Here is a 20685-nt window from a genome sequence, read left to right on the forward strand (position 1 = left end):
GTCCAACTAGTTTAACTTTGATTAATATAATGAACTATTAATAAATATGTCTCTAACTAAATTTATTGTAAAATTATATTTTATAAATATTTTTTTGTATTGTAAATATTAGTCTTTTATATAATTTTAATTAAATTTTAAATTGTTTGACTCCACGAAAAACGATAATTGTATCATGGTGTTTACATTTATTGGTACAACACTTACGTAAAATGGTGATACCGAAACGTCTTAACTTTTCGTTTACGTAGAACCATTTTTCCGCCTTCGTAGTTCACGTCACAGGGCTCTTGAGTGACCATCCCGTCCACCCGCCGCGCCGCAAGCCCGCACGGCCGCACCTCCCCTTCCCGCCGCACCGCCAATGGCTTCGCGCCTCCGCCTCGTCGGCCCGACCCCAAGCACAGACGCGAACTCCGCCCAGAACCAAGGCGTCTCCGGCAAGGCAGCGGGGGAGGGGGAGCGAGTGGGAGAGGCGAAGACGCCGGAGCCGCCGCGGCAGGATGTGACGGACCTTGGCGGCGGCAGCGAGGTGATCTACATCCCCCGGTTCGTGGCCCGGGAGAAGGCGTGGGAGTGGTTCGACTACCTTGACAAGTCCATCCCCTGGACGTCCCCCGAAATCCGCGTCTTCGGCCGCTCTGCCAAACAGGTCCGTACCGCCTCCAATAGCCATTTCTTGCGCCGCTTTCGGAGGTTGTTTAAGCATTGGGCCGACCGGTAGGCCTGCCATTTGGGCGAAATCAAATACTAATCTTGCAAGATATCTGCTCTTGCTCCGTCGTGGTGAACCATTGGAACGGGGATACAATATATTGGGACGGTGAGCTTGGTCCCTGACCAAATTTTTGCCTTAAGGCATTATTGACTTATTATTGGTTCTGCCTCTGGGTAGCCAATGTGGTTTGGTGAAACAATCAAGTTCCAGCAGATTAGCAATTTATTAGCTATAAAAATCTGATCATACAAGGGGCTCGAGGCCGTACCATTTGGTTTTATATGTCAGTACATGCACCTTGCTGGTTTGGGGTTTTGTAACTTTTGCTCCAAATGAAGCTTAAGCTTAAGTTATGTGAAGCATTTGCCATTCATGTAAATTGATTGAAACCAAGCATTGTTCACCAAACTGAAGTTTACATCAGTCGTGAGCAGGGACTCAACTTATAAACTCTAGTGTCGAGCAGTACTAGAATAGTGTGAGCTATGGTTGAGAGGCCAAGGGTGCAACTCATATGTAGGGTCACTGCAACAGAAGTCTCCATCAATACAGCTTACTGGTAGGACCCCTTGCCAACTTATAAGACGTTTTGTTTTTTCTAGATACATTACTTTTGCTATGTATCTAGATATACAACTATGTCTAGATACATAGCAAAAGTAATGTATCTAGAAAAGCTAAAACGTCTTATAATTTGGGATGGAGCTAGTATCTGTTACAGAAAGTAATAGACAAACGGTGGGTCTTCAGCAGAACTTCATTAGCAGAAGAGATGGACATTAGTAGAGTGGCAAAAGAGATGTGTGATTCTTCGGTTGCTGAAGAGAGAATGTATTTCCCATTAGTTGGGGAAGCAAACTTTGGTAGGAAGCCACTAATCCAGGTATCTCTTCCTCTTGCTTTTTCTGCAGCCTAGAGATGTGTGCTATGTTGCAGATGAAGGGTTAACAGTTTTGAAATATAGTGGTCATCAGCCTCGTGCACATTCTTGGGATGAATTCCCCGTGCTCAAGGACATCTTGAAAGTGGTAAGGAGTGTTCCATAGATACTCTTCATATTGTTATTGTAACCGGATCCTCTAGTTTGTGTTTGACAACTACTCTACTACAGTAGGCGCGCCATTGCAACGTATCAGAATTCATTATTTCTTGTGATTTACTGATTCATTAATGTTCATTAGGTTCTTGAAGCCCTTCCAGGGAGCTATTTTAACAGCTTGCTCCTGAACAGATACAAGACAGGTTCAAACTACGTCTCATGGCATGCTGATGATGAGCCCCTCTATGGACCGACTCCAGAGATAGCATCTGTTACCTTTGGGTGTGAGCGTGACTTCTTACTTAGGAAGAAGCCTACTAAATCGCAAGGTACGGTCATATTTTCTTATCGTAGCACATCATTAAGCCGGTATTGATTCGCTATAAACATATACCAGCCACTTCTGGATCTGGTGAAGCTGGTCGAAAGCGGCTCAAGGTCACTGCATCTCAAAAGCAGCATTCTTTTCTTCTGAAGCATGGCTCGCTGCTTGTGATGAGAGGCTACACCCAACGGGACTGGCAGCACTCAGTTCCGAAGAGAGCCAAAGTGAGCTCACCAAGGATCAATCTGACTTTCAGGCATGTACTGCCAAAGTGAGCTCACCAAGGATCAATCTGACTATCAGGCATGCATTGTCCTAAACAGCTTTAGCTGGAAAGTTTTGTGGTTCTTGCTCACTTGAAGGTTTTGCGGCAATGTATGTATGATATGATGAACATCACACATCAACCTAGTTCACATGCGGGCTTGTGTTTAGCACTACTGACTGAACAGTTGTGCCCAACATGTTACGCAAGTTTTCTTGTTGCTGCACAGCTATGACCGCAGACTGGAAACACTGCAAACCTCGGTTTGGGAACAAAAGGAAGTTGCATCTATACGTGCATGTCAGATCTAAAAATGAGATGTTATGCTATCTTCTTGAATTCAGAATAGCACTGCCTCAACGAAAGCTTAAGCATACATTATTATTATCATTACTAAACCGATTTTCGGACCAAACAATGCAAGTCTCCGGAACATTCTTTTTAGCGTGTTGATTTTATGCTCTAAAGCCAAGCGACACATCACTTGCATTGCCGGCAAGCTGCAACTCCTGCAACACACCTTTACCATCATGTTTCGTGGATTGTTCTGCTAAACAATCTCCAGCGTCAGATCTAGATCCAAAGTACTAGGGCAATCAAACGGGGGCCAAAAATTGGATGCCCACAGCTAGTTTTACAAGTGTCACTGGTTTATTGCCTACAACATTTCTACAAGAGTTTAACGACAAAGCACTATGTCCTGCAAAAGAGCTAATAGATATGTTACATAACCACTGACCCTCTCTAAGATATACAAGACAACCCGGGGATGCCATGCCATAGCTTAATGGGCAACAGGTGCCCGCTTCTAATAACATTACAAACAAATCCTATTCCACTGTTCTATACTAACATGTTGCTATCGAAACAAACATTTCCTACATTACAACTGTCAATTGCAAGGGGTCAATCAATGAGATATCCACATTCCCGAACGACTGCCTGCCTGTGAAATCTGCATCCTACTATGAATGGTCAGCTGAGAAAGCAAGACTATGTTGCTTTTGCTGTACGTTTTTTCCACACGATCTGCACATTCAACACGAAACAAATTAGTGAGAATATTAAATCAAAAGACGAGAAGATTGGGTTCAGTATCAAAACATAGGTTAGGTTCGGAACACAGAATGCACTCACAAGAGTTTCATTGTCTGATTCCACCTTGTTGCTCAAAGTATGGTCATCAAGCTTTTCCACATCTTTCATTTCCACATCTTTGGACTCCTTTCCTGCCTTCCCTTTCGTTTCGACATCTTTTGAGTCCTTCCCTGCCTTCTCTTTCACTTCCACGTATTTGGACTCTTTCCCTGCCTTCTCTTTCATTTTTACATCTTTTGAGTCCTTCACTGGCTTCTCTTTCACTTCTGTATCTTTCGATTCTTTCCCTGCCTTCTCTTTCATTTTTCCATCTTTGGACACCTTCCCTACCTTCTCTTTCATTTCCACGTCTTTGGAATCCTTCCCTGCCTTCTCTTTCGTTTCCACGTCTTTGGAGTCCTTCCCTGCCTTCTCTTTCGTTTCCATGTCTTTGGAGCCCTTCTCTGATTTCTCTTTTGTTTCCACGCCTTTGGAGTCCTTCCTTGCCTTCTCTTTCATTTCCATGCCTTTGGTGTCCTTCCCTGACTTCTCTTTTATTTTCACATCTTTAGAATCTTTCCTGGCCTTCTCTTTCTCAGCTGAGCTAACTACTACTTCCTCCATGTGGCTATCTGTGGTATAAAAGAACACATTAGGCTCAGCTATGACGAAGTCATGCATATCATGGAAACAACAGGCTCATACAATCACTGATAACTCATTAAGCAATCGTACCAGAGTTTACATCTTTGTCAACATCTGAATGAACAAGTGAACTGGATGAATCTGAATCATTACCACCAGCTCCACTACCCTCTTCGACAGAATTGTTTCTTCCTGCAGTCTTTCTTCGTTTGTTCTTTGGTTGCCCTTTCTTCTTTGGAGGTAAGGACCTATAAAGATGGAGTAAACAGATGAATTGCACCATGGTTACGAAACTGAATCATTACCACATTTCAAATCCATACTGGCTCACCTCTTTTTTGACTTCAGTTGGCTAGGCGGAGACTTGCTGCTGCTAGTTCTCTCCAGTGCTCTGCAAGGTGACTAGGTGTCAATACTTTATAAATGACACCACATGTTACTATACATATACAGAGGACTTCAATACTAAATTTATGTTTAGTTATTTATGTTAATCCAATCCAATGCTGTGTATGGGCTTGTTTCTTAGCTTCCAACAGTGGCACAGCTTACCTTCCTTGGTTTGTCCCAAGATGATCCTTCTTTTGCTTCTGCAATATTGAGTAAACAAAAATGAGTCAACAGTCTCTTTTACATTGAAAAAGACAAGGAAAGCATTAATAATACTCCACCTTCACTGATGAGTCATTACTTTCAATCAGTATCCACTTCTCTTTAGCCAAGCTAAGCACTTCAACATCTCCGTCATCGTATAGCACCTATGAAGGGAAGTAAAATCGTATAAGTACATCCACTGTGTCTACAAATTTCTAACAGTTTGGACTGAAATTATCATCTCTACAACTTCCACATGTTGAAATGGCATTGAGTTGATACTATGTGTAACTGAAAGTTGCTACTGTGAGCACCAAGCACTCACAGTCCAGTGGTATAAACATACTAAAGTTATACCAGTGGTTCAGTATTTTTCACCTTTTGGAAAGGTGACCTAAAGCATAAATACACACTGCTAAAGCACAGCTGCTATAGTGGTATTGGCGATTTGCAAGTGGCTTAAATAGCAGCAGCTAATTGTCATTTTGTACTTGCAAAATCCTGTGCAAAATCATCATGTGAGGGCCGGTAATGGTACCTGAGTAAACACTTCTTTACACAAAGAAATGACATATATTGTGTTTTTTCCTCAAACAATACAGCATACCCATGCGTGTCATTTCATTAAGCAAAGAGAAGTGGAAGAGGCTACAGATACGGTGTTTTGTATACCATTTTCAGATTTAAAATTTAAAATGATCAAATACACACTGTGTTACTTAATGGAAATATTTTCTTAAATATACTTAATCGAAGTATTTATTTGTAAGCTTCAAAATATCAAATATTTATCTAAAAAGTTCAATTTTAAAATTTCTGTGGAAATAACATTTTAGCTGAGATAGATTGAAACGTACAAAAGTGTTACATAGGCAATAAACAACAAAGACACTACATAGCAAACACTAAAGGAACCAGATGTTTGCAACAGCTTCAGATGCCACAAGTCATTACAATAATCATGATTTAAAACACAAGTATAAACTAATATTCTGTGACACTAAAGTTTTTAAGCAACAACAGTAGTACCTACCTTACTCATTTAATAACAATACAAGGCAGACCAGAAAAAGTCAAGTTTTTAAGCAACAACAGCAGTACCTACCCTACACATTTAATAACAATCCAAGGCAGACCAGAAAAAGTCATTACATTTACAAATACTCAGTTGCATTCACCAACATAGAAAGTGTCCAAACACAAGTAAACTGTTCTTTACGGTCGTACTTACAGCAGTAAAGATGGATGAAACAAATTACAGAGAATAAACTATTAATGCGTCATTTAGGGGAGCTTACCGTATGTTTTTTCTTGGATGAATCGTATGATTGCACGGCACCTTCATAAAATCTAATAACAAAAAAAAAACTTAAAATCAACCCCACCTTCAGTAATAAACTAATTGCAATAACATAGTACAGATAACAATAACATTTACAAGACAAGATACCTCTTATCCAAAGGCCACCAAACTTTTATTCGGTGTCCTATCAAGTCTTTACCGCTTGAGTCCTGTGTTGCGCACTGCAGGCATAAACACATTCTTAGCAGCCACAAGACAATAGAAGGAAAATTGTTTGCACAAATCTGAATATAGCCAAGAATATATATGCTTCCTTCCAATGATTGGCATGATTTGCACAAAAGTTGTGGCTAACACAATGGGCTTATAGAATAGAATAGAATTATAATCAATTAATCATTACCTTTACTAAACCAGAAATTGGTTTTGACTTTTGCCTTTTGAGTGACCCATTTAGACTTCTCGGTTCAACAGTTCTCTTAGTACTGTCTGAATCAGCAGACTTCTGAAAAGGTTGAATAAGAATTGAAAAAAATCATAAACTAAACCTCAAAAGTTTTGTTGATACATAGATACCATAGAGACGTAAGAAATCACCTTTGGGATACTGTTCAAAGTATCGATATGGGATTTCTTCGCACCCCTATTTCCTTTTGATACAGGGGTTTTAGTGCTAGGAGATACTAACAGTTCCGTATCAGTTGAATCATCTCTGTTTTTCTCCTTCAATTTAGTTTCCAAGGAGATAGTGGTTCTCTCTGTGTTAGGAGTATGTAGTAGACGCTCATCACTGTTTTTACTACCTTTTGCTGAATGTGGTCTACTCTTAGAAATTGATCTTTTGCGTTTAGGTGAAGAAAAATCAAGCGGTTTCTTGTTACTATCTTTTGTATCTGTCTGGTGCTTCTTAGGCTTGCCCTTTGGCGATTTCTCCAAATCTTCTTGGTTGTTCAAGTTAATTTCTCTTACTAAACCCAGGACATCATCATCGTTCCCTGCATTTACTGAACTACTAGATGGTGCCTTCTGCTTTTTCCCCGCCTTCTTTTCTCCTCGCGATTTAAGAAGTTTGACAATTTTCCCAAGAGGAACTTCATTTCCAAATTCATCAGTCACGTCAATAAGCATCTTATGTTTGGGAGATTCAACCTGGAAATACATTAAAAAAACAAAATAGTGCAGTTGAGACAACAGATAAAGAAAGCTGAGGTACAATATCAACAACCTATTATGCATTAAATACCTTATCCATGTTTGCAGTCATTACAGCCTCAAAATGAGCCAGTATTTTCTCACATCCCAGCCAAATCTGCTCATAATTCTCCTGCACAATATTACATAACTATCAATACCAGAAGCCTTATGAACTATCAAGCAGTTATTTCATGATTTGTTGGAGCACACACCACAGAATTTTCATTTTGGTTATCCTGAAGCGGCGCGTAAAGTTGAGCAGGCAATGGAACTGTTTGAGCTTCTGATAAACTCGTTTTGTCTTGGCATAACCTCTTTGCAATAAGAGTACCAAGATCACATATAGCACACAGAGTCTGCAAACAGCATATAAGAACATTAAGTCGCACTTAGTAGCAACGATCATGTACAGCAACCCAAATGAAGAGAATGCACAGTCAAAACAAATTTTTACCTTGGTCTTATTTCCATCAACCACATCCTGTGAAGATTTGATACTTTTGAATATAGATATTATTGTAGTGAAGCTGTCCTTTTTCATGCCTGGAACACTATGTTGCAAACCTTCTTCCCCCAGGAGGATTGAAAGAATCAGATATAGTCGCCTGGAAAAAGTTTTTTCATAAATATATGCATGTAGAACCACAGGCTATTTCAGCTAGAAGGGTCAAGGTAAACACATTTTGATTCCTTAGCCCAATGATTCCACACTTTACAAAATAAACTAGAATGGACCTTACATTACATTAACAGCTAATGGTGCATCATTGGGAATAACCCACATGAAATGCAACCTTTTAGCAACTGTGGGATTTGGTTGGCCCATGCCAAGCAAATCCTTCACAATATTGGAACCCATTTTAGGGCCAACAATTTACCCTATTGTCAAAATGCAACCCATCAACATTATAAAGGCAAGCAATGTTCAAGCATGATATCAAGTAAAATTGAATAGAATAATTATGCCGATAACAAACTAGAACATGAAGTTATTATCAGATACCAGTAAATTGCACCGAATCCGTGATGTCCTAACATATTTCAATGCAAGGGTGCAGATTATGAAATATTATTTTTGAACAAGACAAGTAAATTCATGATAACAAGAGAGCAGCACAGAAAGAGCTATATTAGATACCAGTAAAGTGGACCAAATGCTTTGACATTTTCATGTTCTTCGATGTCTGGGGATGAAGGATCATGAGCGAGGGCATGAACCAAAAAGGAAATTATGTATTCTGGGTAAGCTGTCAGCAAATTCATATCTGCTTGGACTGAAAGTTGGCGCATCTTAACTTGTTGGCATATCTGAACCACTTCAGTCAGATTGTGCTTGAACTGAAATGCATGGAAACAAGAGAAAGTAAAAATGAGACTCAATTGATTATCTTTCAAATAGAATCAGTTTGTAGGCTTGTTAACAATATGAACCTCTTCATACTGCGGGGCATGATAATCATTAACACCAAACATGAAGGCACAAGCATATTTTGCATCCAAGGCCCTTTCCTTGATATATTGAAGTACTTTACAAAGAAATAATTTCCTCACCTGAGGAAAATCATCCTGGAAAAGAATAGAAATATGAATGTACAAAGATGGTGACATAATACAAAAGAAAAAAAATACAAAAGATAACAAAGAGGAAGCATGCCAAGCAGCATCGTCCCAAGGAAATACCTGTGAAATCCTCAAAGTCAAATAAAATACATCAACAGGCACTTTATGGTCCCATTGTTTTGATAAGCGGAGAACAGCTTTTGCTGCTGCAAGCCTCAAATGGGCCTTATCAACAGCACTGCAGTGATATAAAATATTTAATATTATATAGTAATAGTGTAGAATGTCTACATCACAATTGAAGGGTATGTATCTACTGGTACCTTGAGACCATATTTGGAGATATATCACCATAGGTAAGAATATTCTTCAGAATATCAATTAACTTCTCTATTCCTGGCTGTGCATGAGCATCTTTGCAAGGTAGATAGCTCTTCACCAAAGTTTTAATGCCATAAATCTGCAAAATAATATAACACAAGAGACATAACCAACAGTCAAGGGCCATTGATGGTTGGATTGTAAGTAGAATACCATAATTTCACTGACCTTCAGCAAACAATTCTGTGTACTATCACCCCATTCAGATTTATTAGAAGAATTTTGAACCATATCCTGTGGGCACATGGAAATGTGATGGCAATGGTATAAAATAGAATTGGGAATTTAAAGAGAGCAAGTCTTACATCATTGCACTCAAGAATTTTTTTAGTTATGAAACTTATTATCTCTTCTTTCCGTGTTTCAAAAATTGGCATCGCTATCTGGGCTATACAGCCCAAAGATTGCAAGATAGATGGTATATTCACTTTCTTCTCTTCCAACAAATCCACAAGCCTCTACAAGGTTGCAAATGAAACAAATAATTAAATAATGTACTTGAGCTGTCAATAGTATATGCTATAGCATGGGAAAATAGTAACAGAAGGAATTAAGTTTGCAATTGATACCTTGTAAAGAACAGATAGTGACATAAGACCATCATCTTTTGTAATGGCAGCAAGTGCATGAACAGAGTATTTAGCCTGCCTCCGTGTACCCTCTAAGCATAAACGCTCTAATAGAAGATCAAGGGAACTGAAATAGAAGCCACATCAATTTAGTTACGTAACCTTGGTAGTTAGTATCAAGACAGATCATAGGATCCCAAAAACAAGATGCTCTTAAGAAGCTGCACCTTGTTGAGGCTAGCTGTTCACGAATATTGCCACCAGCCTTCGATAACACATGTGCAATACCCTCTTTAAGCACTTCATTATCCTCTTTCAGGAGTTCAACAATGTCTTCTTCAAGTCCAGACAAAAGAGACGGAAAGAAACTAGATATTGCCTGCACAAAGAACGGATTAAGAGGTTAGAAGCATTAAAACAATATTTGAACGAAGGGACATCACAGTACATTGGAGATACAAGTACTTCCACTAAGAAAACATCATTGTACTTGCAAAGGTCTTTTTATATAAACACGAGTAATATAGTCAGTGATGTTAGGGGATGCTATGAGAATTGTGTTATGTTCCTGGGAATTGGGTGAAGTGAGAGAAGTAACTGTCGGCACCGGGTGCAAGAGCCTAGGAGCAGCAAGAACTTCTCATTCCAATCATTCTTTTGACTTTATTGAAGCTCCTATCAATGTATAGAGATGTTACTTGAAATCCTCAGATATTGGATCTAATCTAATGTAACCCTAAGTGGCTCATAGATTGGATACAATATAGCCTAACCCCAATGATCCATGTTTAGAAAAAAAAATGAACCCCTGGGGGCCCACCGAGGCATTGCATTAAGAACAGGATCTCAACATAGGTCGAGAAAAGGGACCGAAGGCCAGGCCACCAGGTAACACACTAAAAGTGGCAGAACCCAGCAAGGCCTTTTTTTTTTTAGACCCAGGGTTTGAACCCTGGTTTGTGGCATCACAACTGCACACCCTACCACCACGACCACACTACCAGTGGCAATCCCTGACAAGCTCAAACTTCCTTTAGCTCATCCTAATTAACTTAACAGGCAAGCTAACCAACTTGGTACAGGCCTGAGACCCATGCACCATAACATCTTGCAACAGTATTTAACCTACATCAGCAACTCCATTACCAAATCATTCATCCATGTATATTGTTAGAGGTTGTACACAGATGTGTCATGAGACATTTCAATTAAAGCCAGTCCTCAGTAAACCAAATAGAAGGAAAGAAAGCCACATCTTAAACCCAAGATAAAAGACCATTCACCTGGGCTGGGAATGGCACATACATCATTAAGATTGCACGGTAGCACCATAACAAGAGTTTTGGCTCATGAGTTCATATGTGCAGATGTTACAAATTATGTTACTGCAATTATATGCAGCCCTCCTGCGTATTCGAAAATATAAATGATTAAACGCCCTAGGCCTTTGTCATCAGCCACCACCAAATAAAAAAGAAAACCCTTTGTTACCGATAACCATGCCGCACCACAGGCTATCTTACCCTGGAAAGCTACAAGTGTAGTTAATTCTAATTTCTAAATTTTTGTGACTTATCTCACTGTACCCTATCTTTTATATAACTATTCTGTCATAACTCATTTGCCTACCTTTTAGCTACATTTAGACCTGGAAGTGGATTAAGATCCACGTCCATCAAAACCAATCCAAAAGAGATCCACGTTGAGGAAAGCACCAGTCAAATCCAAACCAAATATATTTTTGAAACATCCAACCCAATCCAGTCCAACACCAGTCCAATCCATTCATCCAAATAATCTCAACATAAGGAGACGCCGCACCCTCTTCTGTATACCATCGGGATACGTCGGGGCCCGGGGGTACGGTGGAGCTGAGAGGCACCATGGGCACATCAGGACAAGGGTACGTCACGCTGTCCATTGCTGCAGAGGGCACGCCGGAGCCAAGGACGAGGACCACCTCGTCGTCGTCGTGGTCTTCTGCGGGGGGGGGGGGGGGCCTGCGCGACGTTTTGTGCAGCCGTGCGCGTGGCGGGGTTGAGGATCTCAGAGTCAGAGCCCTCCATCTCCACGCAGTCATCGTACACATCCATCGCCGGAGTAATCTCGAGACGTGCCCCCGGGGGCCGGCGCGTGCACACCAAGGGCGAGGAGGCTGAACAGGAGGGCAGAGGAAACGACGCCACCACCCCCGCCGCTGCGGCGTCTGCGCCCAAAGCCATCGCGGGCAAGGAGGCTAAACAGAAGAGCGGAGGAGACGACCCACATCGCAAGGAGGGGGTGGGATGAATTCAGGCCAGCGTAGGCGGTCGCGACGAGCCGGCGGGTGAAGGCACGCCGCCAGGGAGAGGCAGCGGGAGGGGAGGGGAGCGGGGGGAGATGCCCAATGGATTTTTGGATATGCGGGTCTATGTATCCAATCCAATCCAATGGGTTTGGATCCTGCGACAGCGGATATCCACATCCAGACGTCGTCCATCCAGTTCAATCTAGAACAGGTTAAGTCCGTTTAGACTATGGATGATCCAAATCCACTTCCAGGTCTAGCTACATTGGGTGTGTTTGGTTGGGTGGCTAACCCCCAACCAGGCTCCACAGAGCCACCTTTGAGCTATTTGGTTGCCTGTTTTGAGTCCGAAGCCAGGCTTCAGAGAGCCACCGACCCACCTCCTGGCTCCAGGAAAACGCAGGGAGCGGGCGTTTTTTGGGAGCCAGGCTTGGCCAGGGCCTCGTCTCCCATCCGGTCACCTCCCAGTTGAGTCGAGAAGGCAGGCGAGCACCTAGCCACCACCCGTCGGAGGTCCCCTGCTCGTCCTCTCCACCAGTGGTCCCCTGCTCGTCCTCCATCACGGCGGTTCCGGGGATGGCCTGCATCACGCGGCGGTTCCTCTTGTGTGGCTGGGGAAGCGCGGCTCGCTGCGCAGCAGTGGTCTCACGCGGCGGCGACGCTCAGGAAGCTAGGGCACTCGACGGAATGAGTTGGCATCGCGGCTTCCCCGGTCGTTGTCGAACCGTTGCCGACGGCGCCGCTTGCGCTGGGGATTTGCTGATTTGGGACCAGGTGCGGAGGTGTGGAGTGGAGGTGCGAAGGTGTGAAGTGGAGATGCGGAGGTGCGGAATGGGGATGCGGAACAGGTGCTCGCCGTTCTCGCGCATCAATGGCGTGTGCCATGGCGTCGGACGAGGTGCTCGCCGGTGCTCGCCGCTGTGCTCCCCACGTGCTCGCCCCTGCTCGCCACTGTGCTCCCTAGGTGCTCGCTGCTGCTCGTCCGTAGCACCGGTGGAGAATCGATGACCGCGGTGGCGAGCGGGCCCGACGAGGCCTCGATGGCCGCAGCCGAGTTGTTCTGCTTCCATGGCGAGATTGAGTTGGGAATGGGACCGGTGTTGTCGCCGGAGCAGCTGGCGTGCGACCGGCCTCTTCTACCTCGGGCACATCCTTCCGGATCTCACCGGCTGTGCACGCCGACGAGCAAGAGCAGGCAGAGGAGGGAGGAAGAGCAGGCGCAGAGCAGGAGTTTGATGAAATGTTTCAATAGGGGTGAACTTACCTGTTCATGGATGTGGTGATTCTACCTAGACAAAGCATCCAACCAAACACATCCTAGGAAAGCCAGGCTAAGCCAACCATTGCAACCAAACAAGTGTGTCTTGTACTATCCAAGCCAGGCTCTAGTTGCCCAGGCTTAGTTGGCTAGCCAGGCTAGCTCTTAAACATGAACCAAACACACCCATTGTCTCTAAAGCATCAGACTAAACAAACGAATTGACCTCAAGATTTCAAACATTCAAGAAACTCCAGAAGTTATTCAACTTTCTTGATACCAAAAATATGAACAAACGAATAATTCATTACAAAACAGTGTGGCCAATATGATGCACAGAAAGAAAACACATCTTACCGTTAGAAGATTCATGCATGATGAGATGAGTTTTGTATTCCCAGAAGTCTTCTTTTCAGAAGCTTCTGAAAGGATCTCTTTTGCATACTCCTTGTTTACAAGCAAATAGGAACATCTCATTGTTAATGTGCCAACAAAATTATAAAGCACATGTTTTTCACCATGTATCTTAAGCAACTCTGCCTGCAGATTACATATCAATTCAAATTGTCTTAGTATGACATATTCAGAGAACAAGTCAAACAGGTAAAATTATTGAAAATGTCTTTGACCACTGGCAGAATATACAGAGGTAACTACTACTCCCCCTGTTCCAATTTATAGGTCGTTTTGGTTTTTCTAGATACACAACTTTTATTATATATCTAGACATATTGTATATCTAGGTGCATAGCAAAAGCTATGTACCTAGAAAAAGACAAAACTACCTATAATTTGGGACAGGGAGTATTTTCTACGTTTAGCTTGCAAACATCTCGCTCCTATGTAGCAATTGATGAAACAAATGCAATGAAAAGCAGCAAAAGCTTGAATCAGGAACAGGCAAGAGGCATCTTTTTTCTCAGTTTTTTTCCTTTCTATTTTACAACTCGATTTAGAAACATCAAAATAAGATGCATGAAATAGAAGGTACCCGAAGAGACCAAGCTTTCTCGAATGTAGTTGAACAATTAAGCAGGCTAGTGAATATATTCCAGATATCGGCATCTTTTAGCTGATGAAGCGTGTTCAAGTTCTCCTCACACTTTGCGGAGTCACTGAATAAGCGAGAGATGCTCCGGAAACATCCAGAGATTCTTTTTTGCAGATCAGGGGCATCTTCCTGCATTAAAAAAGGAATTAACAAGGTAGCCAAATCAATCACACAGTGACTTTGCAATACATTCAAGATTCAAACTAACCTGGCTTAGTTGCCGAAGCGATATGTATTTCAGCATTTCTTGTTGCAATCTGATATTAAAAGGGGAACATATACATATCAAAACCATTTTCAGAAACAGCTCAACATCAATGTACACAATCTATAGACAGAAGATCAGACCTTTGCTTTTGCAGGAGAATTTGTTCAAGAGCTTTCATCTCAACTTTATCAAAGTATGTCGCAGCTGTAACCCAATGTTTCACTCTTCCCTTCATTGGAAACTCTGGTGGGAACAATGAACCACACAAAATAGAGTCGATTGACTCTGGCCTGCACCAAATAAAGCAACCAAATGGGCGATCTCATAGGCTCACACTCCATTCCACAAATAACACAATAACAGTAGGGCTCCCCCTTACCGCATTTCAAAAAGAAGGCGATAAAAAATCATTTCACCTCAACAAAAAAAGCTATAACATTAAACAAATTTACACGTAATAATGTACAAATCAGATGTCCACAATGGAATAAATATGAATATATGCACAACAGAAATGTTCAAAACGCTACATACCAGCAGTAAACTTACAAAAAAGTTACATGAAGTGCGTGTCTAACTGGTAAGAAAGGGCAACCAGGGTCTCTGAACAATATCGCAGGGGATTTAATTCGTTGATCTTTGGTGGAATGGTGGATATGGAATCATAGAAACAGATGTATCTTTGAGGGTGCAGAGCTCAATTTAAAAAATAAAATAAAATAAATCATGCAGCATAGTCACCCTAGGCATGGCAAGCATGGAAGCCACACACATGTAAATGATAAATAGATAATTTTAAAACCACGATTTGAATAATGGAACAAGTACAGCAAGGCATACAAATGGAATAAATTAGCTTGTTTGAATACCTAGCGCACTGCAATAAGTTATAGCAAAGTGCGGCAAGACAATTTTTGAGGTGACAAAATCAGGCACCACAATCAGACTGAGTTTAGCTAGAAAATGTGTCTATCACAGATGGACTAGGTGATCAGAAACTGTGGCATGCCACAATTTGATGGGGCCAAATGACAAGAGAAAATATGGCCAAACAATAGTCATGTCTTACCTAAAATCTTTGTCATAAAGACATCTTAATATTTTTCCAGGTATCCACTCAAAATCATCAGAATTTGTTGAGCTATCAGAACCCCTCTGGCAGTATAGCTTGTAAATATCTGCCAACCTCTCCATGGTATAGCACTTCACAGCCAACTGCAATTTTTTTTAAACAAGAATACACATACTTTGAAGTAATCATACAGATGAAAATAAACAAGGAAAACAGAAGCGTATGGAGAATAGCAAAGAAGAACCGACCGATTTATCACGGACACGCTCTGCTACTACTTTAATTGTATCAACTGGAATAGCATCAGGAGAATGGGTAGCTACATCACAAAGTGCAGCCACCACTCCCTTCCGCACATTTTCTTCATAATCCAACAATCTGTCACAAAGTGCCTCTGCCAGGAAGACAGCCATCAGTACAGGCACAATTTATTGATCAGTCAAATCAAATCAACAACAACGGGGGGAAAGCTCCTTACTGATGATTTCAGGAGCTTCAGCTCGGGAAGGATTTGATATTAGACATCTCTTCAAATACTCGACCACAGAAATACGGATTTCAACAACTCTATCAGTCAGTCTCTTGAGAAACTCTGAGAAAAGAGTCTTGAAACATTCCACGATAGGGGCTCCAGGTAAGGAAAAAATCTCCCCAAGTAATTCAACTGACTTAGACCGGTTATCTACTTCATCTGCCTATAAAATATTAAATATGAACTTTCATCAACAAATACCATCTAAAAGAAATAAGTCGCTTAAAATCAGAATATTAGCACTTTATTTTGAACTGTTCTTTGAGAAAAATGTGAGAGAGTTTCTGTTCCCAACTTTCATTTAACATTTTGAGAAAAATGTGAGACAATTTCATACCAGTAGCTCCCCAGTAATATATGGCACGATCACCTTAAGAACCTTCGGAGCACACTGATATAAATCAAATACGATTCCCTGGTGATCAATTTGATCATTAGAAGAACTGCCATTCCCAGCCCATGATGACGTTAGAAACTTCTTTATGTAAGGTTCAAGCTTTGTAGCAGAATGCTCGATGACACTGCAAGCAAGTTTACACGCAGACATTGCAGCTCCCTAGTTATAAGAAGTTGCAGAAATAGTTTTTTATTAGAAAGAAAATATATGAATAGATTGAAACAGCAGAGGAAGAAAGTACCAATGATCTTCTTGGAATCTGTAAAATGTATCAGATCATCTTAAAAGAAAAGGTACTCACAGTTTTTTTCTGCCCCAATGCTGACAACAGTACACGTAGAAGACTCTCCTGTATATCTTCACTCTCATCTATAATTAGGATCATTATTGTCTGCATTGACTTTACAATGTTTTCTTCATGACCGTCACTGCATTACACAAGACAACAACAACAACAAAGCCTGTCAATCCCAAGCAAGTTGGGGTAGGCTACTGCATTACACAAGAAACTGAAAAAGAAAACACAAGGAGAAATAAAATATAAACTAATAAGTAGTGCAGACATTTCTACCAGAGTACAGGACTAACAGTAATGTTGCACGAAAAAAGTTATCTGGCATTATGTTCACAATAGTAGGTTCGTGTCCTCTTCAAGACGACTTGAATTTGAGTGCTTATTTCTTCCTATTTACAATGTCACCTAGTTCCTCCTAGGTTGGTCAAGATTTGTCTTTTTTTTTGTGAAGTCACTAGAACAGCTTTAGCCAAAAGTATTCAAAAGCATCAGTTAAGGAAATCAAGGCTGTTAACCCACATACAGGTACTCTTACAGATATCAAAGCTGCTAAAGCGCTAACCCACATATCAATACTATGACTTGGTAGTGTGTCATTCGCAAATAGCTATTCCAGACAAAAAACACCCACAGATGTACAACAATTTTCCATAAATAAAATGATCCCTTCATAGGGTTTAAAATTTTCAGGACTGCTGTACAAATCAAAGCAGATCACCATGCATTAAAAGTTTCATATTAAATTATCTACTTCCCCCTAAATATCATTCAGTTAAATCCCTATAACTTCAAACTGCAAACAAGTTCCCCATACAATTCAAGTTGTGAAGTGGCACTCCATACACATCTTAAACTTTGTAAACCAAGCCCTTCGTACCATTTACTTTCCTCCAACTGTCTTTGAAACAATTATTTTCCTTATGATTTTATCTATCAAACAGTTCCTTCATAGTGTTTCACACTATAAAATGGTAGTAAGGGTTTAATGCCTATGTTGCTAAGCAGTATATGGTTTGTGCAGATTTTGAGATCTTCAAATTCAGGCCTCAACAACACACACTTATAAGTTTAGAAATAAATACGACGAAAAGACCAAAAGGAAATTATATGCATAGTGAAGTAGCATAAATCATGTTCAAAGAAGGACAAGTAAATTCCATTGGACTATCTTTCTTGTAGAATTTCTTTACAAAACAAATAGTGAGAAATTAAACTCAAAAGCAATATTCGAGTATTCATGCTCTGCCACAAGAGGCACTGACGTAGTTGACACGGTACAACAACAACAACAACAACAAAGCCTGTCAGTCCCAAGCAAGTTGGGGTAGACTAGAGTTGAAACCCACCAAGAGCCCCTAGTCACGGTTCAGGCACATCAATAGCTGCTTTCCAAGCACTCCTATTCAAACGTAGTTGACACGGTAGAGTTGTTAAATTACCTGACAACTCCTAAAAATGTTTGAAACATGTTTGTGATAAGATCATCACATTCAAGATCTAACATCACAACACATGCTCGGTATCTAGCAACTGTTTCAAGAATAGCAACTCTCCTGCCAAAGGATTGACTATTAACATCACTTAGTCCGCCAAATGTACCCACGATCAGATAGAATATATCCTGCACAAGGAAAACAATCTCAAATGACAAATAAACATGGTAAAACTCAATAAAGTTATATAAACCAGTGACAAAGTGATTTAAAGGATATGATAGTTACCCTTAAAATGTCATCGTTGTAGGGCGCATCAGGTGCAGTTATTCTTGTAATTTCACAGAAACATGCTGCCAAGAGAACTTTGACATTATCATCCTCATGCTTAAGCAATTCTTCTCTGGTAACAGCCTTCAGACTTGGTTGAATAGCTTCCATCACTGAGGACCCCGGCGACTGCTCTATTCCATGTAAGCACTCCACAGCTTTCTGCAGCACTGTTAGCATCAATAAAGCATCTAGGGCATACTTACCATGAAGGAAAAGGATTTCAATCAAACAGGTATGTATGACCAACCTATTAATACTAAAATAAGACATGACAGTGCCTGTGTTGAGAAATCCTGTCAATGGTAAGCAGTTAATTCCTGGTGGCACAGTGCTACACTAACACTGGTGACTGCTCTATTACAAATGAGCATTCCACAGTTAAATCCTGGTGCCATAGTGCTATCGACGAGGATAGCTATTATGTATGTTTGCAATTGCAACTACAAACTCCTCTTCAATAGAAATCAACATAACAAGTAGCTACAAATTATGCTATTTAACACCCAAAGTTTGAACCCATGGAGCTGTCCACATCCTAAATTCTAACATAGAGCAGACAACACCAGAACATATAAGGTCCAATAGTGTGGCCCCATAGTACAAGATTCACTGGACAGTTTCCTTCCCTGCCACATATGGACAGGCATTTGGTGTTTACTCAGACCAATACAAATGTGTCTTCCAACACGTGCACATATGTCAAACGTAACAAAACTGTCTCCTGTGATAAATAGCATCAATATTGCCAAAATTAAACCTGTCATATAAACAACAGCATTCAAGGTGCTGCTAGAGCTAGACACTTCTTAATGGAATGATACAAACAACACATGTAAATGGTATTCTTATAACAGCATTTCCATGCAACATGCACTAGTTTAAAAAAAAAGGTATTCACATGAACCACCAAAATAATTCAAAGAATAAATCTCCGACTTCCCTTAGCTACTATAAATCCTCTAGTGTAACTGAAACAACCACCAACCACCAGAAAAGTGAGGCCTCTTGTACCGCTAAAACCCCATAAACCCTAGCCAACAGCAATCCACTCTTTAACACTGAAAAAACTAAAAAACCCTATGGGTGCCAAATTGCAACCGCAATTTCAGCAAACGGAACTTAAGAGAAACACTTGAGCTGGACCTCGGCACTTCCTCTGACCCAAGCCAAACAATTCCAGCCAGAATAAGCAAAATCCACCAGGAGCCTGACTATTCAAGAGCTACAACAGCACAATCTTGCCACAACAAACTTCTTTGCTTCCTAATTACCCAACCCACCGCACAAAAGCTCACTCCTTCAGAACCCTCCCCGCCGCTCAATTGAAGCCCAACCGTCCAGACCTAGCATCCCGAGCACCCAATTCGCACCAGAAACCCTACCGCAAGCGCCTTACCTTCCAGCAACTTAAACCCTAAACCTGCCGAATTGTCCCGCCTGAGCCACAGATCCACGCAAAGCCCGCGCCTACACCGCCGAGTCCATGACTAATGTTCGCGGCCAACCAAAACGGAGAAGCTTGGGGATATCTCACCTCGAGGAGCTTGGCGAGTTCGTCCGCAGGCGCCGGCGCCGCCGCCTGCAGCTTCTCCCCCAGCTCCTTCAGCTGCTCCGCGGCCGCCATACCAGGCCGCCGCGCCGGATCGACCGCCCAATTCGCGCACCGAGCTCGCAGCCTCCGCCTCCAAGCGCTCTCGCTGGGTTCTAATCTGAGAGGAAGGGCTTCCCTCGGCTTTTGGCTGCTCTCGCGCTGTTTCGAAATTGGCGTGATGGGGTAGCGGGGAAGAGAGGAGAGAGAGAGACGCGGAGAGCTCGTGAGCCTTTGCCAAAGCTGGGTTGGGATCGGGTTGTTCACTTGTTCTGGTTGGGGTCTCGGAGTCCAGCCCAGCCAGTGTGCCGTCCGGCGGTCCGGGTATGCTGCCACACTACTGCGATATTGAAATCGCGGCGCCCATCTGTCGCGCGGGGACTGCGCTGCGGATCCGGCTGAGATGTGGCGCCGACACCGCGTGGGATCCCCATGTCAGTGACTTATTCTGGGAACGGAGACGGTGGGAGTTGTTTCCGGGCCGTTTTACTGTTTTGGACACTCTTCCGCTCGAGGCGTGCGCCGATGGGTTTTCAGTTTGGGAAAATTGGTTCTACGGTA

At 41.8% G+C, this 20685-nt stretch overlaps 2 protein-coding genes across 3 annotated transcripts; one reads left to right on the forward strand and one right to left on the reverse strand.

Moving 5' to 3' along the window:
• Positions 1 to 268: 268 nt before the first annotated feature.
• LOC136522539 (DNA oxidative demethylase ALKBH2-like) lies at positions 269 to 2531 on the forward strand. The gene is made up of 4 exons (XM_066516349.1): positions 269 to 652; positions 1630 to 1746; positions 1900 to 2086; positions 2155 to 2531. The coding sequence occupies exons 1-4, from the start codon at positions 365 to 367 to the stop codon at positions 2355 to 2357; spliced, it is 795 nt and encodes a 264-aa protein (XP_066372446.1). The 5' UTR covers positions 269 to 364; the 3' UTR covers positions 2358 to 2531.
• A 390-nt stretch (positions 2532 to 2921) lies between these two features.
• LOC136522111 (sister chromatid cohesion protein PDS5 homolog A-like) lies at positions 2922 to 20399 on the reverse strand. Of its 2 annotated transcripts, XM_066515899.1 has the most exons (33): positions 20071 to 20399; positions 18492 to 18695; positions 18210 to 18391; positions 16777 to 16903; positions 16416 to 16634; positions 16025 to 16241; positions 15795 to 15940; positions 15544 to 15689; positions 14615 to 14764; positions 14475 to 14523; positions 14207 to 14395; positions 13573 to 13755; positions 9898 to 10049; positions 9671 to 9797; positions 9407 to 9559; positions 9270 to 9335; positions 9044 to 9180; positions 8841 to 8958; positions 8592 to 8726; positions 8299 to 8498; positions 7615 to 7765; positions 7373 to 7516; positions 7210 to 7290; positions 6564 to 7115; positions 6370 to 6471; positions 6114 to 6187; positions 5962 to 6013; positions 4741 to 4827; positions 4622 to 4659; positions 4401 to 4460; positions 4160 to 4317; positions 3485 to 4056; positions 2922 to 3376 (listed from the first exon to the last, which is right to left on the reverse strand). In XM_066515899.1, exons 1-33 carry the CDS (start codon positions 20158 to 20160, stop codon positions 3341 to 3343), a joined length of 5097 nt encoding a protein of 1698 aa, XP_066371996.1. In that variant the 5' UTR covers positions 20161 to 20399; the 3' UTR covers positions 2922 to 3340. The 2 variants fall into 2 exon arrangements, with proteins under 2 accessions (XP_066371996.1, XP_066371997.1); XM_066515900.1 differs by lacking the exon at positions 13573 to 13755.
• Positions 20400 to 20685: the final 286 nt, after the last annotated feature.

This window comes from Miscanthus floridulus, chromosome 18, assembly GCF_019320115.1.
Source record: "Miscanthus floridulus cultivar M001 chromosome 18, ASM1932011v1, whole genome shotgun sequence".
Classification (NCBI taxonomy): Eukaryota; Viridiplantae; Streptophyta; class Magnoliopsida; order Poales; family Poaceae; genus Miscanthus; species Miscanthus floridulus.

Bases quoted from the DNA above. Each gene is read 5' to 3' on its own strand.
- LOC136522539 (XM_066516349.1), top strand. From the start codon at position 365: ATGGCTTCGCGCCTCCGCCTCGTCGGCCCGACCCCAAGCACAGACGCG. The intron at 653-1,629 runs GTCCGTACCGCC...CTTTTTCTGCAG, and splicing joins TCGGCCGCTCTGCCAAACAG to CCTAGAGATGTGTGCTATGT. The intron at 1,747-1,899 runs GTAAGGAGTGTT...AATGTTCATTAG, and splicing joins TCAAGGACATCTTGAAAGTG to GTTCTTGAAGCCCTTCCAGG.
- LOC136522111 (XM_066515899.1), bottom strand. From the start codon at position 20,160: ATGGCGGCCGCGGAGCAGCTGAAGGAGCTGGGGGAGAAGCTGCAGGCG. The intron at 18,392-18,491 runs GTAACTATCATA...TTCCTTGTGCAG, and splicing joins ACAACGATGACATTTTAAGG to GATATATTCTATCTGATCGT. The intron at 7,116-7,209 runs GTATTTAATGCA...ATGTATTTCCAG, and splicing joins TGACTGCAAACATGGATAAG to GTTGAATCTCCCAAACATAA.